Raw genomic sequence first — 15253 nt, forward strand, 5'->3', positions numbered from 1 at the left:
GTTATTCTGAAATAGCATGAAAATGCCTATATTAATGAGCTGTAGTACAGACTTTATTTTTGCATGTAATTTGTTTAGCGAGTATGCAGTTAACGTCAAATAACGTCAAGGGCAAATAGCGTCTGTTACTGACTTAGATAACATCACATTATTTTGCCTGATTTAGCGAGTCTATTATGTGTTAGTACAACACACACACACACACACACACACACACACACACACACACACACACACACACACACACACACACACACACACACACACACACACACTAAGAGCTTGTGGTTAAAAAAAACAAAAGAGAGGGAAAGAGAACAAGGGACAATAACAGCTAAGAATAGAGATCAAGCAAAGTTTATTTTAATGCACATATTTGTTATTATATACTGTATAGGTTTGTAATGGACATATTATTTAGGTAACTTAAGAAACGTAATAGTCAAGCAAAAGGTGTTTCACTTTTGAGAATGATAGGAAAATATGAAGGCTGTATTTCTAAGATTACATTTGTGGCATAAAAACCACCTCTAAAATAAAAAAGTAGGAAGACTTATGGTTCATACTTTTGACAGAAATTGAACTTATATTTAGGGAAACCTTGCATTTCTATTATTTTTCAGACATAGAAAACATGCATTGAGAAGTGGAATTAAAAAAAGAATTCGGCAATTTAAGACAATATTGGATTTTGTTTTTCCTTCTCTGTTTTAAAACCAAAAAGAATGGTAAATTAGGACCACAAAACAATTTTAGAAATAGTAAACATGGCCATAGTTACCTTTTTCCAGTAGAAGAAAGCCTTACAAATAACTTGCTAGTTATGGGAACAACTTTCTGGATAAACACTTGTTGATCATCCCTTTCTCCAAAAGGCCCTGTGGACAAAATATTACAAAATAATGAAACTTGCCGTAAAATATGAAGTTCCACTAGTTTTGACAAATCATTTATTTATTGGATAAAATTGCCTTTACTTTCACTTTTCCATTTTAATCATAAACTTTATTGTGAATCTTCCAGTAGTTTTCTGTTTTGAAGAAGTACTGTCTTAAAAAAAATATTTCCACAAAAAGTGCTTTATGACTAAACCCACATCCCTGGACTGCAACTTCGATTCTGGTAACATTCTTTCCTCAGTTACGTAATGTATGAATGTGCAGACTTGTGCCCCCCAAATGTTGCACCTCTGAGTTTAGTCTGGCTCAGGATAACCAAAGGATGCAACAGGTTTATACAATGTTTTATATGCACGCACTAATGCTCTACTGTAGTGATGTATCAGGTACCCGGAAAAAAAAGAAAATTACGCGGCCGGGTAGATTTGGGGGACATTGGAAGAGGGCAGTAAGCCCAGGACGGCAGCCATAAAAGAGGACAACAGCGGGCAGTGGAGGGAGAGTAGCACATCAGCTGGCAGACGAGGAGGACGACAGCGGGCGGTGGAGAGAGAGGACGTCAGCAGGCAGAGGAGGTGGAAGTCGGTCGGCGATGGAGGGAGAGAAGGAGGACGGCAGTCGACAGCGGAGGACAGCCGGTGGTGGAGGGACGACGTTAGCCGGCGGTGGCGAAAGAGGACTGAGGACCATGTGAGCTGAGCAGAGCGGCAGAGGAGGACGGCCGGGGAGGAGTGGTCCCCAGCTGTCTGACCCGAAAGTCTTCTCTGACTTCAGGTGTCTGCCGCTGCTACAGCGCGCTCCTCCCCAGCCACCCTGCTCCGCTCACATGGTCCTCAATCCTCTTCTCCCACCACCACTGGCTGACTGGCTCCTCCTCTCTCTCCGCCGAACGCAGCCATCATCCTCCTCTGCTGGCTGCTATCTACTTCTGCTCCTGCCATTCTCCGTCCTTTTCTCCCGCCACCAGAGGAAGGGGGGTGATTGAGGAGGATCGAGGGAGCAGGGCAGGAGGGAAGTACCCAGTACCGGGCCCCAGCTCCGCCTAATTTCCGGGTACTAAAAATATGGCCAGGTACATCACAACTTTACTATATGTGATTTATTAAAGGTGAATTTAGAGTCATTTGGGAAGACTTGCCACTTCGAAGTTGGACACAGGAAGGCACAAGTCGGGCTTATATGGAAGGACCAGCAATTCTGCTTACAATTAGAAAGTGTGTGGGGTTATATACACAATAATGATTATATTTTATTCTTATACAGTATAGTGCCGACAGTGCTCGTGGCAGTGTGTCATACACAGAATTTTGCAGGCACAATGAGCCCCAGCTCCGTAGAGCTTAGAATCTATTTCTGGTGCCTGAGGCACAGGGAGATTGAGTAACTTGCCCAAGGTCACAAAGAAAGCGGACACAAATTTGAACTGTGTTCACCTGCTTTAAAGGCAGTGACATTACCACTTAGCTACTACTTCCGACACAGTGAGAATATATAGTTAGACTACAGTATGACTAGTGGTTGACTAAGGAAGATTGCATCTTCTGCAAACTCTTCTACACAAGACAACAAACGGTGAGCTTATATAACCGCACTATGATCCCATGCTTGCTAGCCGGCACTTTTAACACCCCCTGTACACCTTATTTACTGCAGCCTCTCCCAACAGACTGGAAATCCAAGTTGGCAAAATCTGCCTCCCCTTTTCTAGGCCTCTCCGGATTGCTGGCATTTACTGCCCCCCTAAAGCCCCTCTACAGTCCCTGACTATCACCCAGTTTCTTGGCTCCATTTCCTCTCTGAATGAGAAGAGCGAGCTGCTAGTTCTTGGGGATTTCAACTACAATTGACTGGACCCTAAAAACCACAAAATCCAGATACAACTCAAGTCACTTAATCTAACACAACTCATTTCCTAACCCTCACGAAAAAACCTGAAATCTCACAACCACTCCTTGCTAGACTGGATTCTTTCCTCAAATCCCAGCAGAATCCAATCCTCTGGCATCCTTCCTGACATTTTCATTGATCATGCAATAGTGTACTGTGTAAGGAAAATGAAATCACCCCAATCAAGACCTAAAGTTCTCCTCACTAGAACATTTAGAAACATTTAGAAACTTTAACCCACAACACTTTCTGGCTAACCTTACCAACTGCCCTTGGTACAGAATCGACTTAATTCCAAACACCGATTCTGCGCTTGACTATTTCCAATCCGAGTTCTTAAAACTCTGTGACACCCATGCTCCACTACGCAGAATAAGAGTATGGGGGGCCCACCTTCCGTGGGTTACAACTGACCTTATAGCGCTCTACCATTTCAGGGATGTCTTGTGGAAAAGCTACAAAGTAGCTGGCACTACCAAGGATCTTAATAACTACAGATGCATGCGGAATATGTGCACAAGGAAAACAAGACATGCAAAAGCACAATATTACTCTAACAAGCTCTGCCAGAATACATCAAACCCAGCTAATTTCTGGAAGGTTATCCACAATATATTCCAGCCTTCTAGCCATCAACAACCATGTAATATCACTATGGAGGATATTACTCTGACAAATCCCACTGACATTGCAAATGCATTCAATGATTACTTTGTGGTGTGTGCTACCAACTTATTAGCGAAAGGCAACCCAAACCACAAATATGAACCTCATTCTGAGAGTACCCCTATAGCCAATCAGTAAATAAATAAACACAGAAGCAAAACTGTATACTCAACAGATACTTTCCTTTAAGAAAACGTAAGAGTTAAATAGTCAAGATAACAAGCGTTACCTATGTCATTGCCTGAAGAATAGCTACCATGACTTTCAGTTTCTTCCAAGGACAAGATTTTGAAAGAAGCAAGTGGAGTTGACCCTGGTTGTGTGGAAATCATTCCTCTGAAACGAGTTACTGTCCATGTCCGGACATGGTTGTTATCAGCGCAAACTGGAAAATCACACATGCAAAAACAAAAAGTGAACAAATATATAATACAAGTGTCCTTATTGTGTGAACTTTTCTATAGAAGTTAAGCAGACAAAATTACATGGCGTTTTCTAACACAAATGTACAATAGAAGCTTATATTTCTAAAACACATTAAAAAAAGCAAATCACTTTGTATTCATTATAACTCTACGATACAATAAAAATATAGTTTTCTGTGATATATTTATGTTGTTATACAATTTGCATCTATAGGATTTATACATTTCACAAGGTATTGCAATGCAGAACAAGATTACAACTTGGAATATGACATAAAAGTGCAAATAAAAGTGCAGTAAATAGTACCAGATACAAGGTGCTTCTCAGACAACATGATTTTTGTAACAGGACTTCGATGAACTGTGAAGGTCTGGAAAAGCTGAGGGCCAGACCCAACTGTCTCCGGATGCTGCACTATCACTCTCACAGCTCCAGAGCTTGTGCCATAAGCAATCTCTATCCAATTCCCACTCACACCTGAAAAGCACACACAATGTGCATGAGTGATGTTCATGCAGTTAGCAATCAGTGTGTGCATGCGCACAACTACATAAGAAAAACCAACAGATTTAACTGGAAAGATAAGGCATAACAACTATAAAAGACATGTGTCTATTAACAACTCACACATTGGGAAGCATTTACCAAGAGAAATCAAAGTGCATTGTTTATATTAAAATAAAAATTTAAACACACGGGAAATGTGTATAATAGTTAGAAAATAAATATTTGTTAAGAACTAGATCACATGCAATTTGTCCTACAACAATGAATCATGGGAGTTCCAGAAACAATACGTGTTTTGTTTTTGTACCTTCACGGTGACTCAATGGATTTAAAGGTGGTGTGAGATAGCCATCTAGTGACAAAGACAGACTACTTCAATTATGTTAAAGCATTTTAGTGACACATTTACACTGCATATTCACAACTATAGTGAATACCTTGAAGAAACAGCTGATGATATGAACATTGTTAAAACAAACGTTTTTGCCAAATCAAAAGGTCGACTTTCAAAGCAAACACATTTTCAATAAGATTCACTAACCAGTGTTACTGCACAAGAAAAAGTGCATGTACCAGTTAATAAATATAGCTGTTAATACAGCTAAACCCCGTTATAACGCGCCTCGCTATACCGCGAATCGGTTATAACGCGGTCTGAGCATGGCTCCCGAATTGAAAGCCTCCATTTTGCCGCCTTACCTGCATCTCAAATTTTCCAATTTCCCGCCGTCCCGTCGTGTGCCATAGGGTTTTTTTTTTTTTTTCAAACATTCAATTCAATGCTTTATTGACTACCAGACACAGACACAAATAAACATTAATACATTTTGTACAAAACACATGCAGGGTTTGAACTCGGGACCTTCTGATACCAATGCATTGCCTCTTACCTCTACACCATAGGCTTGGTGTGACAAGACAGAACCTATAAATATATTTATCCTCTACAACACAAGGTACATGTCAATGTGAAATGTCAATGTGAAATCTTAAGTCTATTTCTAGCTGTCTATGACATCACACAGTTCTGTGGTCTAGTGGAAGAACTTCTTACCACCATATGCAAGGGTCCTGGGTTCAATTCCTGTATGAAATGGTATAATTAACTTTTTTAATAAATTATTATTTTAATTATGTTGTATAATTTATAAATATATAATTCTTTATTATTCTTTATTAAATAATAATTATTCATTAATCAATAATGATGTATTAATAATAATTCATTATTAATCATTCTTTATGATTAATTATGTATTATTAATAAGTATGATTATTAATTATTATTAACAGTTAATTAACTAATTAATAATTATTACTAAATACTTAATACTAATTATTAATACTTACTTATTAATGAAACGTATTAATACTTACTAATTATTAATAATTAGTAAGTATTAATAATTGTTATTAATAATTAAGTATTAATAATTACTTAATAATTATTAGCACCCAATTAGTAATAATAATTATTAATACTTAATTATTAACAACAATTATTAATACTTACTAATTATTAATAGTTATTAAGTATTAATAAGTTTTATTAATAATTAAGTATTAATAATTATTATTACTAATTGGGTATTAATAATTATTAGGTATTAGTAATACTTATTAATTAGTCAAAATTATTAATTGTTAATGATAATTAATAATCATACTTATTAATCATAATATAATTAATAATAATAGTATTATTAATTAATAATTATTAAAAAAAAATAATTATTAATAATACTTAATACATAATTATTCATTATTAATTAGTTAATTAACTGCTAATAATAATTAATCATCATACTTATTAATAATACATAATTAATCATAAAGAATGATTAATAATGAATTATTATTAATACATCATTATTGATTAATGAATAATTATTTAATAAAGAATAATAAAGAATTATATATTTATAAATTATACAACATAATTAAAATAATAATTTATTAAAAAAGTTAATTATACCATTTCATACAGGAATTGAACCCAGGACCCTTGCATATGGTGGTAAGAAGTTCTTCCACTAGACCACAGAACTGTGTGATGTCATAGACAGCTAGAAATAGACTTAAGATTTCACATTGACATTTCACATTGACATTTCACATTGACATGTACCTTGTGTTGTAGCGCTGTGGCACTGTGTTGTAGAGGATAAATATATTTATAGGTTCTGTCTTGTCACACCAAGCCTATGGTGTAGAGGTAAGAGGCAATGCATTGGTATCAGAAGGTCCCGAGTTCAATCCCTGCATGTGTTTTGTACAAAATGTATTAATGTTTATTTGTGTCTGTGTCTGGTAGTCAATAAAGCATTGAATTGAATGTTTGAAAAAAACAATGGCATACGACGGCAAGAGAGCAGAGAGATATGAGCACGTGGACAGCAGGAAGAGGAGCGCACTGGTAAGGCGGCAAAATGGAGGAGATTTAAATCTGTAATGAGGAAGCTCCAGAGCTGATGCCGGTGAAATTTTAACGCGACCCCGGTTGTAACGCGGTCTTTGGGTTGTGGACCCCAAGGACCGCGTTATAACGGGGTTTAGCTGTATAATGTCAATACAAAACCACTGCACACTGCCAAAATATTATTACATTAAGCACATTAACACAACCCGCCTCACTAGCTGGGTTCATGTAATGTCAGATTTTCAAAGCTCCCGCGTCCTGCTGGCCAATAGGAAACCGGGACATCGTCCAATGCGGCTTCCTATTGGTCCACATGACGCAGGAGTTTTAAACTTTTCCTAGATACAGGCACCCCGTTCTTGGGAAGTAGGAGGGCCTCGGAGCCAAAATTAATGCTGTTCAGCCCTAGAGACCCCTTGCTGCAAACCTATGTTAATTTTTATTTTAAATTACTGTACAATAAAAAAGCCGTTTGGATTGCTTCTTTAACATAGGTTGAACTCGATGGACATGTCTTTTTTTAACCTCATCTACTATATAATTGATACTGTAATTCAAAATCCTACAAAAAGAAGACACAGGAATACATGGTGCTAAAGATATCTAGCACAGTGTATGTATGTATGTATGTATGTATGTATGTATGTATGTATGTATGTATGTATGTATGTATATACACACATTTGTACTGAACACATTTATAAGCATTGAATCAAAATATCAGAATTACAGAGGAAATAGCAGCCATCATGTTTTATGCAAGAAAAGAAACTTAAGCATAATTAAATTACATAACAGCAGTTTGCGCTACATGCAATTATTATATATATGTCTTTGTCTTTTGCCCCCGACCTCTCGGGGGACAAGACACAGTGCCAGATAGTCAAGCAGGTTTGTCCCCTCAGCCAGAATACTTGCCAGGTGGACACATAATGGCAGCAAAGCTGGGTATTTTGCCGTGTTTGTTTTGCAAGAAGTCATTGTTGAATGTATGAATGTGACATTTACTAAACCAAGTAACACTAGGCTATGTCCCTTTCTAAACTACTTCAATTGTGTCATGCTCTATAACACCAGATGGTCCTTATGTTATTTGTCATTAAATGTCAAAAAGCTTTGCCCAACATGTATAGCTGCAGCTTTATATAAAATAAATATTTCTTGATACAATGATTGTTGTTTTGAGATCATGATTTATGCTGAAATAACAGTAACTTAAGTGATGGAAAAGCCTGAAGCAGGTTCACAAGCATTGCAGGAGACTACAGCATTTGCAGGATTGTATGTTACTAGCCTATATATATCCAACTTCAATGATAATACTTTGGAGTTCAATTATTCAGAAGTGGCGGGTCACAAACTCGGCTAACGTTTATTAGAAAGTTTGTATTTAAATGTAATGTAGAGCAAGAGGAACAGGCATTTTTGTAAGGGTCTCTAATTGAACCCATGAAACGTTGCTGCTTTATGCATCTCTGCTCCCAACTGAAGAATAAATTACATTTTTCTGGCAACATGCAGAGTTTGGTATATTGAGTACCCTAGTTGGATGTGCTTTAACCATTCTTTTTTGGTATACTCCATGACGTTATAGCCTTCAAAATGATCTGCCAGCCCGTTTTAAAAATATCTTTCTTTTAGAAATTGTCTTTACGTTCCATCTTAGAGACCCTACTGTCAAATCCTCAAGTAATTTAAAAGTTAAATAATTTAGCGCGGTCACGTATATATACACACACACCGAGGGATCATACTCGCGACACAAAATATCATCTTTATCAAAATTTGCATTGATTTGAGGTGGTTGTTTATCTTCAGAGCAATCTTATAACGTCACCTCAAATCAATTTAAATGATCATAAATATATCATTCTTGTGTCTCAATTATGATCCCTCAGCTAATCCCCAATGAAAAAAAAAAAAGCATGTATTACAGCATGGGTGCTCAAATTGGGGGGCGAAAAATCTCAAGGGGGGGGGGGGGGGAGATAGCGGTTACAGAAGCACCACACTCTTCCCCAAAGCATTTAAATTAAATGCCAGGGGGTTGCGCGAGGCCTTTGTAACTTCTCTTATCTTGTCTCCGACGGCATGTCGCCATGGCAACGCGGCGTGGGGTCACGTGACGTCACAATGTCACATGACCTGTCAGAGGGGGGAGGGGCGCGCGCAAGCAATTGGGGAGAGCAGGCGTAAAAGTTTGCGCACCTCTGTATTACAGTATATATTTTTTTACATTTGTTAATGGGAGAAAGACTTGAGGGCAAAATGTTAAAAGCTTGTTAGCTATTGATGTGTTGAAAATATCTGTTTTATAGTTTGACAGTGTGTTGCATGACTGGCTGTATGATTTATTTCATTAACTATCTAGTATTTGGGGTCTAGTAGAACTCATCTGCTATAAAGTGATACTTTAAAGGTCTACTTTATTAAAATGTTATGGTCCCAGCATCAAGGAATCTGGATACACAAAGCTTTTTCGTTGTATTATTTTAATCCAACTTCATTTAATCTAATTTATTTATTAGCACACTAACTTGTTTTTGGAGTGAGGTAGACACTTAGAGCTGTGATGGCATCATTGGAGGGATCATGATACAATTCAGTCACCAGAAGATCATTGTCTTTCATACGCAATGGAAATTTCTGCATATCTATTAAAAAAACAAAAAACAAGACAAAGTACAAATTACTTGGATAATAAAATTACAGACGTCAACATATTTAAAAAAAAAAAAAAATACTATATGCAAAAACTAATAAATAGAAACCAAGTGATGTCATAATATACGCTCAGATATGAGGGACTTCAAAAGACCGTAAGAAAATAGTTTAACTAAACATTTCTTAGATCAAAATATATATTAAACATAAAATATTTTATCAAAATTTAGATTATACCCATATTAACAAAATAACACAAAAACTATGTATAAACTTAACTTTAATGTTGCTTACCTATATAATAAATGGATCCATTGTTACATCCCAAGAGAAGAAAGGATCCAGCTGTGTCATAGCTTGTAATTGGAACAACATCCTGAACCTAAGGAGAAATGTCATTTGTAACTTACTTAGCAATTTTGCTATATACTGCACAGAATGTGGTACTGCTTCAAGCAACAATGACATATTTTGAAATGTATCGTTACTGGTCCAGACTGCATAATGTTCATTTAAGGTTTCAAACAAGATGATTCCTGCAACAAATATTAATTTGTTTCCATGACACAAATGGCATTCAATTTCTGTTCTAGTTCACCATGTTTATTTCATTGCTGTATTCATTCATTTACCAGTTTAGTACGGCTTCTATGCGTCTAACTAGTAATCTTCATAGACATATTTATGCAATTAATCTTGACTATTACATAGTTGAACTTTTGACATAATAAATACTAGAGGAATCATAACATAGTTTGACAAAGACAAAAGTCATGGTTCACAAATCAAGAAAACTTGCATTGTATGAAAAATAAAAAATAAACACTTCATTACAACTTTAAAGTTTAGAAAACTGAAATGTTAAACTACAGTAGTTGCCAATACCATATCCTTTAAGGGACGGCTGTGGCCATTCTGCTTTTCGGCATTGATTTCTATTGGGTATAAATAATGAACAGTACAACTTACGTCTCAACAATAAATCGCCCTATTAGTCTTTAAATGGTTCTGCGTGCCTTTGTCAGAAAAAAAAGGAACAAATCCTCAATACCCAAGAGAGGCAAAACATTCTCTATCTTCTTATAGCTATAGAGGAAGGTGCATGTCTCTTCTGCTGTGGCCACACTACACAATAACCAGAACAAAATAGAAGAGGCACCACACTACCAAGGTACAGTAGCAAAGTAACACTCACGATTGTAGGGTTCTATCATTCTCTCAGACAACTTTCAACATCACTCATTTGTAGTGAAAAATAGGTTGCCTTTATTGCCAAGGTTCCAGCGGTGGATGCTGCCGGCTTTGCAACTTTCTTAACAACTATCTGATGAAAGGCGCATTGCGGGCCTGAAACGTTGCTTTTTTCATGACTGGTTTATTCCTTTGAAATAAAGGTAACCTATTTTTCACTACAAATGAGAGCTGTTGAATAGGGTCTGAGAGAATGATAGCCCCCACCTTGACTAAGGCGGATACAGGTATATGCAGCCAAAACGTTGTTTTTTTCCTGGCACTGTAAGAGATGTATGCAGAGGTACATATAATGGAGACCGATTTGGGTGAAATTATATATTGGCTTTATTGTGCCTGTTCCTTTATCCAAGCAAACCTACAAAAACAACAAAATAACAAACCCCTATCCCTTTGTAAAGGCTAACTTACTTCCCCAGACCCTATCTGCAGGACTGGAGGGATATTCCCATTACCAGCCTATCACCCCAAAGTCTCAGAAGGTACCTTAAGCAGGTGGCCCTCCATGTCAGTCTCTGGCAGGTTCCTGGGTCCTCTGTGTCCAGGAAATATAGGTCTCTGGGTGTCTTGATCTCAGCACAGCCTTTGTGCTCAAGACAGTGTCTGTGTGCAGGCTTCTCTGCTCTCCTGTCAGCCCAAATGTGAGCTAAGGAATCTCTCTCCTGTTTCCAACAGGAGGCTTTTCTTACAGACTTAATTGGCCAGGTGGAGTCTGGTTAATCGTCTGCTGCACTTACCCAGATACCTGCTGGATTTTAGAGATAGTTTCTTCTACAGGGACAAGTCCCTGTTACAGGCACATGAAACTATTTTTGATGAGCAAGTCCGTGTGCCTGTTTCACGCCAATCTCTACTGAGAATGATATGACACTACAATCGTGAGTGTTACTTTGCTACCTTGTTTTATTTTTTTCCATGCCTTTGGCAGCTAACAATGAAATTTATTATTTTAAATAGTTTGGCTCATTTTATTTAGACCATTAAAGGTCAAGTTTTATCTGATTTGACAGTCAGGTTTGCTCACAATGGAAGTTAGCAGTAATAATAATTGTAAACCTCCCCTTGTTTTGGGGGCAATGCCCTTTAAGAAGAAGCTTTATGGTCTGGAAGTATAGTCTTACTTTGCTGCATTATGTAGATAATACATACAAAACTACTCATTAATAGACGGTCTAGAAGTAAATCAATATTTACTAATAGAAAGCTTTAAAAGTTTGAATACAAAGAAAAACAGTGAGAATGTCTTCACTTTTCTGGCGAGGAGTCAGTTGGTTCGTCAGTTTGCTATAATAAAAATAATCTTTAAGGCATATCAATTATCAGATGATTTGGGTTTCCTCACCAACACCTCAATGACTCTTATTATACTAGAGCAGTGCCAAGGGCCTTGGTAGTGTCTTGTAAACCAAAAGAGACAGGGATTCAGGAAGAATGTACAGTCAATCAAAGGAGATCTCAACTACACACACACAAATAATATCTGAATGTGTGACCCTGAAAATGTATGAATCCATTAAAAATAAAAACCAATTCAGTTACATTTTAAAAAGGATGAAGCCTACTTTTATCATAACAATTTATCCTGTATGCTTTCAAAACATGAATAATAGTCCGCTCAGAAAGTATGCAGAATTGGGAGAGTTAGCTCCTTGTTGGACCTAGCATCAGGTAACTTGCCTGCCAGTGCTGGGTCACAGCGTTCCATACTCCAACTTTTCCTGTATGACTGGTAGCCACTAACTGGTTACCAATAAAGAAAAGAGCATCCACTGGCACTCCAAGACTGAACACACCTACAATAAATAACAACATTTTATGTATACACACAATGTTCAGTAACTGTGTTTTGTTATCAGAGCATGACAAGGTTACTTCGTTATGAAACCCTTCCCAACTTTACACTTAGAAGAACATTTCAGGGTAAAATATTTGTGGTTCCAGTGACAGATTTAATTATGACACAAGCTTTAGGCGTTCTCATTGAAATGCTTCTCTCCTTACTTACACATATTTATGCAGTATTTCATATTCCTTGGTACAATATTTGTGTTGAATATATGACACATAAGGAGTTAAGGAATGGACTATTTTATTTGGCCCATTATGTTTTAAAATGTTGTCCCTTAGCCAGCATTCTGTGAAGCGGCTTCCCAGCATATTGAATAAGATACATTGTCTGCCAATTTCTGACTCCTAACCCTCTTGGTGTCGTGAATCAATACATTGCAAGTCCTCTAGCACCAAGAAAAAAATGTGCAGACCAATTTAGAAAGATTTACTGGAGCTGCAATAAAGTTGATACCCTAACCGACGTAATACTATTTGTTTATTTTAACAAGTATTTCATACAGTAATTCCAGATACGGATAAAAAAAAAAAAAATTGAAACTCAAAATACCAAATCATTAACAGTGTTGCCAACACAAATGTATTAAGTGGGCTGCTCCTTAAAGAATAAGTAAATTCATCTATAAGTGTATGCACAGTGAAATAATAAATGGATATGCACCATTCAACATTTTTTAAATCTGCTATATCTGAGTTAGGGTCCCAGTTATTTCATCTTATGTTGTGATTTCATTACAAATAAGCAATTTTTGGTGAATCTAAAAAAAAATATTTTTAAGAAACCGACTTAATATACATTAAGAAGCACAGGGCATAGACATGCAAGCAATAATAAAAACAGAAAAACAAGTAGAATTGATTACTCCAGAGAAGGATGAGGTTCAGGGAAATCAAGGAAGACAGCTTGAATGGTCTGAAGGAATTTAAAGTGTCACTCCTGCTTAGGCTCAACAATCTTGACTACTATCCACAGGGAAGAAGATGGTATAAGTAATGACATGTTCCTCTCTTAAGGGGCCCTCTCAGTAAAATACTGCTTATAGCAGCAATCTGGTAGTGGTGTCTCCAGTAAGTAATATTGAAGGCAGAGCAGCCTAGGGGAGAGCTCTATCACAGAGATGCCAGCCTTTGTAATTTTCTCTAGATGGTGTTACTGAGGTCTGAAGTGTTTGTATCAACAAATTGTTTCTTTTACAGGGAATGAGCAAAGAGCACCTCTGTGATCCCCCTATGTAATCCCAAACTATCATTTTCTACATTCACAAATCAACAGGGTAAAAGAGCACTTCATTATTAAATAAAATGGAAACCTAATTGCGGTGGATACAAGCAATTTCCTTACATCTCACCCTAGTGTCCAGAGTTTTGATTGTACGGCCACCCATAATTTTATTTATTTGCTTCTATACGTCTCAGGATCATACAAGATATGAAATCAGATCAATTTCTTGTTTACAGATAGTATATAGAGATGACTTCCTGTTATCCCATTCACATTGCTTACTTCCTGTAGTTAAAAGTGATAAAGTGCTCTGTGAAGCACGAAACATGTTGGTGGGGTAATGCCTTGCCCCTTTTTTCCTTGACTATTAAATATTTTTTTATGGATTACGCATTTTCCGCCTAAATTCTTTCTGGATGGTTCCGGTTGTGCTCTGCCATTTTTCTCTCCCTTTGTTACTTCCTGTAGTTAGCTGAAGGATATCTCCAATAAATGGACAATTTAATTTTTGACAACCCCTTATGTATAAAATTATTTGAAGATAATATAAACAATAAACAAGCAAATGGCATTCATTTTCCCAATTAAAACCATGAATATTGAAGTTTCTAGCCCTGGAGGTTAAATGCAGTTACTGTACATGTACAGTTTGAGAAAGAGTTCACCGCTCTACAAGTAAAACAAACCTATTTCACTTCCACTGCTACCGTCCTGAATGCTCCAAAGAATGATGTTGTTTTCTGATGCCACAGCCACCATTTTGTCTTTATCCCCATGTGGACCTCCAACAACCTTCGCATTGAGGGCTACCCGCTCAATAGCCCAGTCCAGATAGGGGCTTGAAAAAACCTGTTGCCAGCCAGAAGATTCCTTTATTCTGTAACAAAAGAAGTCTATTATGTAAGAGAGTTGGCATAGTTCATTAGATGTATAAAACATCTATTGATTTAGAATTAAAATGTACATGTTCAAAGCAACCTCATTACAATGCAAATATAAAACTGTATCTCTGGAAATTTGGCTCTCTGCCCAGTTTTGGGTGTTACCACAAATGTGTAATACTGTATCTGGATAAACACTAAAGCTATTGAATTGGTACTGGCCATCTAGCACAAGTTATTTATCTTTGGTCCAAATACTGCAATGCAGCCCATAACAAAAAAAAAATATCTTTAAATAATAGAGAAAATACAAATCAATCATACTTAAAAACATTTTGTGCATTTTTTTATATATATAAAACAGAATGCCTACTGCTGCTTTAATAAAATCACACTATTGATACATTATCTTTTAAACATTGTATGTACAGTAAGTATACCAAAAACAGAGAAGGCAAAAAACCTACTGTACAGCCGCGGCCCCTTTCATTCTCCAACATCTCCGAATTTTTGGGGGGATTTTTTCCGAATGCCACGCACTTCACCACATTCATGCCGCATTCTGACCGCATTCATACTGCAT

At 36.8% G+C, this 15253-nt stretch overlaps 1 protein-coding gene across 7 annotated transcripts in view; it reads right to left on the bottom strand.

Annotated features, from left to right (window-relative positions):
- The window catches only part of KCTD3 (potassium channel tetramerization domain containing 3), a 74072-nt gene that overhangs the window by 8715 nt on the left and 50104 nt on the right, over window positions 1-15253 (bottom strand). For 5 of the 7 annotated variants that reach the window (XM_075595620.1, XM_075595621.1, XM_075595617.1 and 2 more), the window contains 8 exons: window positions 14476-14666; window positions 12397-12512; window positions 9763-9850; window positions 9342-9458; window positions 4693-4737; window positions 4185-4355; window positions 3682-3837; window positions 782-878 (listed from right to left, as the gene is read on the bottom strand). In XM_075595620.1, coding sequence (XP_075451735.1) covers window positions 782-878; window positions 3682-3837; window positions 4185-4355; window positions 4693-4737; window positions 9342-9458; window positions 9763-9850; window positions 12397-12512; window positions 14476-14666 — 981 coding nt within the window. The remainder of the gene's footprint in view (window positions 1-781; window positions 879-3681; window positions 3838-4184; window positions 4356-4692; window positions 4738-9341; window positions 9459-9762; window positions 9851-12396; window positions 12513-14475; window positions 14667-15253) is intronic. The other 2 variants (XM_075595619.1, XM_075595618.1) reach the window with 1 other exon arrangement.

Source organism: Ascaphus truei, chromosome 4 (assembly GCF_040206685.1).
Source record: "Ascaphus truei isolate aAscTru1 chromosome 4, aAscTru1.hap1, whole genome shotgun sequence".
Taxonomy (NCBI): Eukaryota; Metazoa; Chordata; class Amphibia; order Anura; family Ascaphidae; genus Ascaphus; species Ascaphus truei.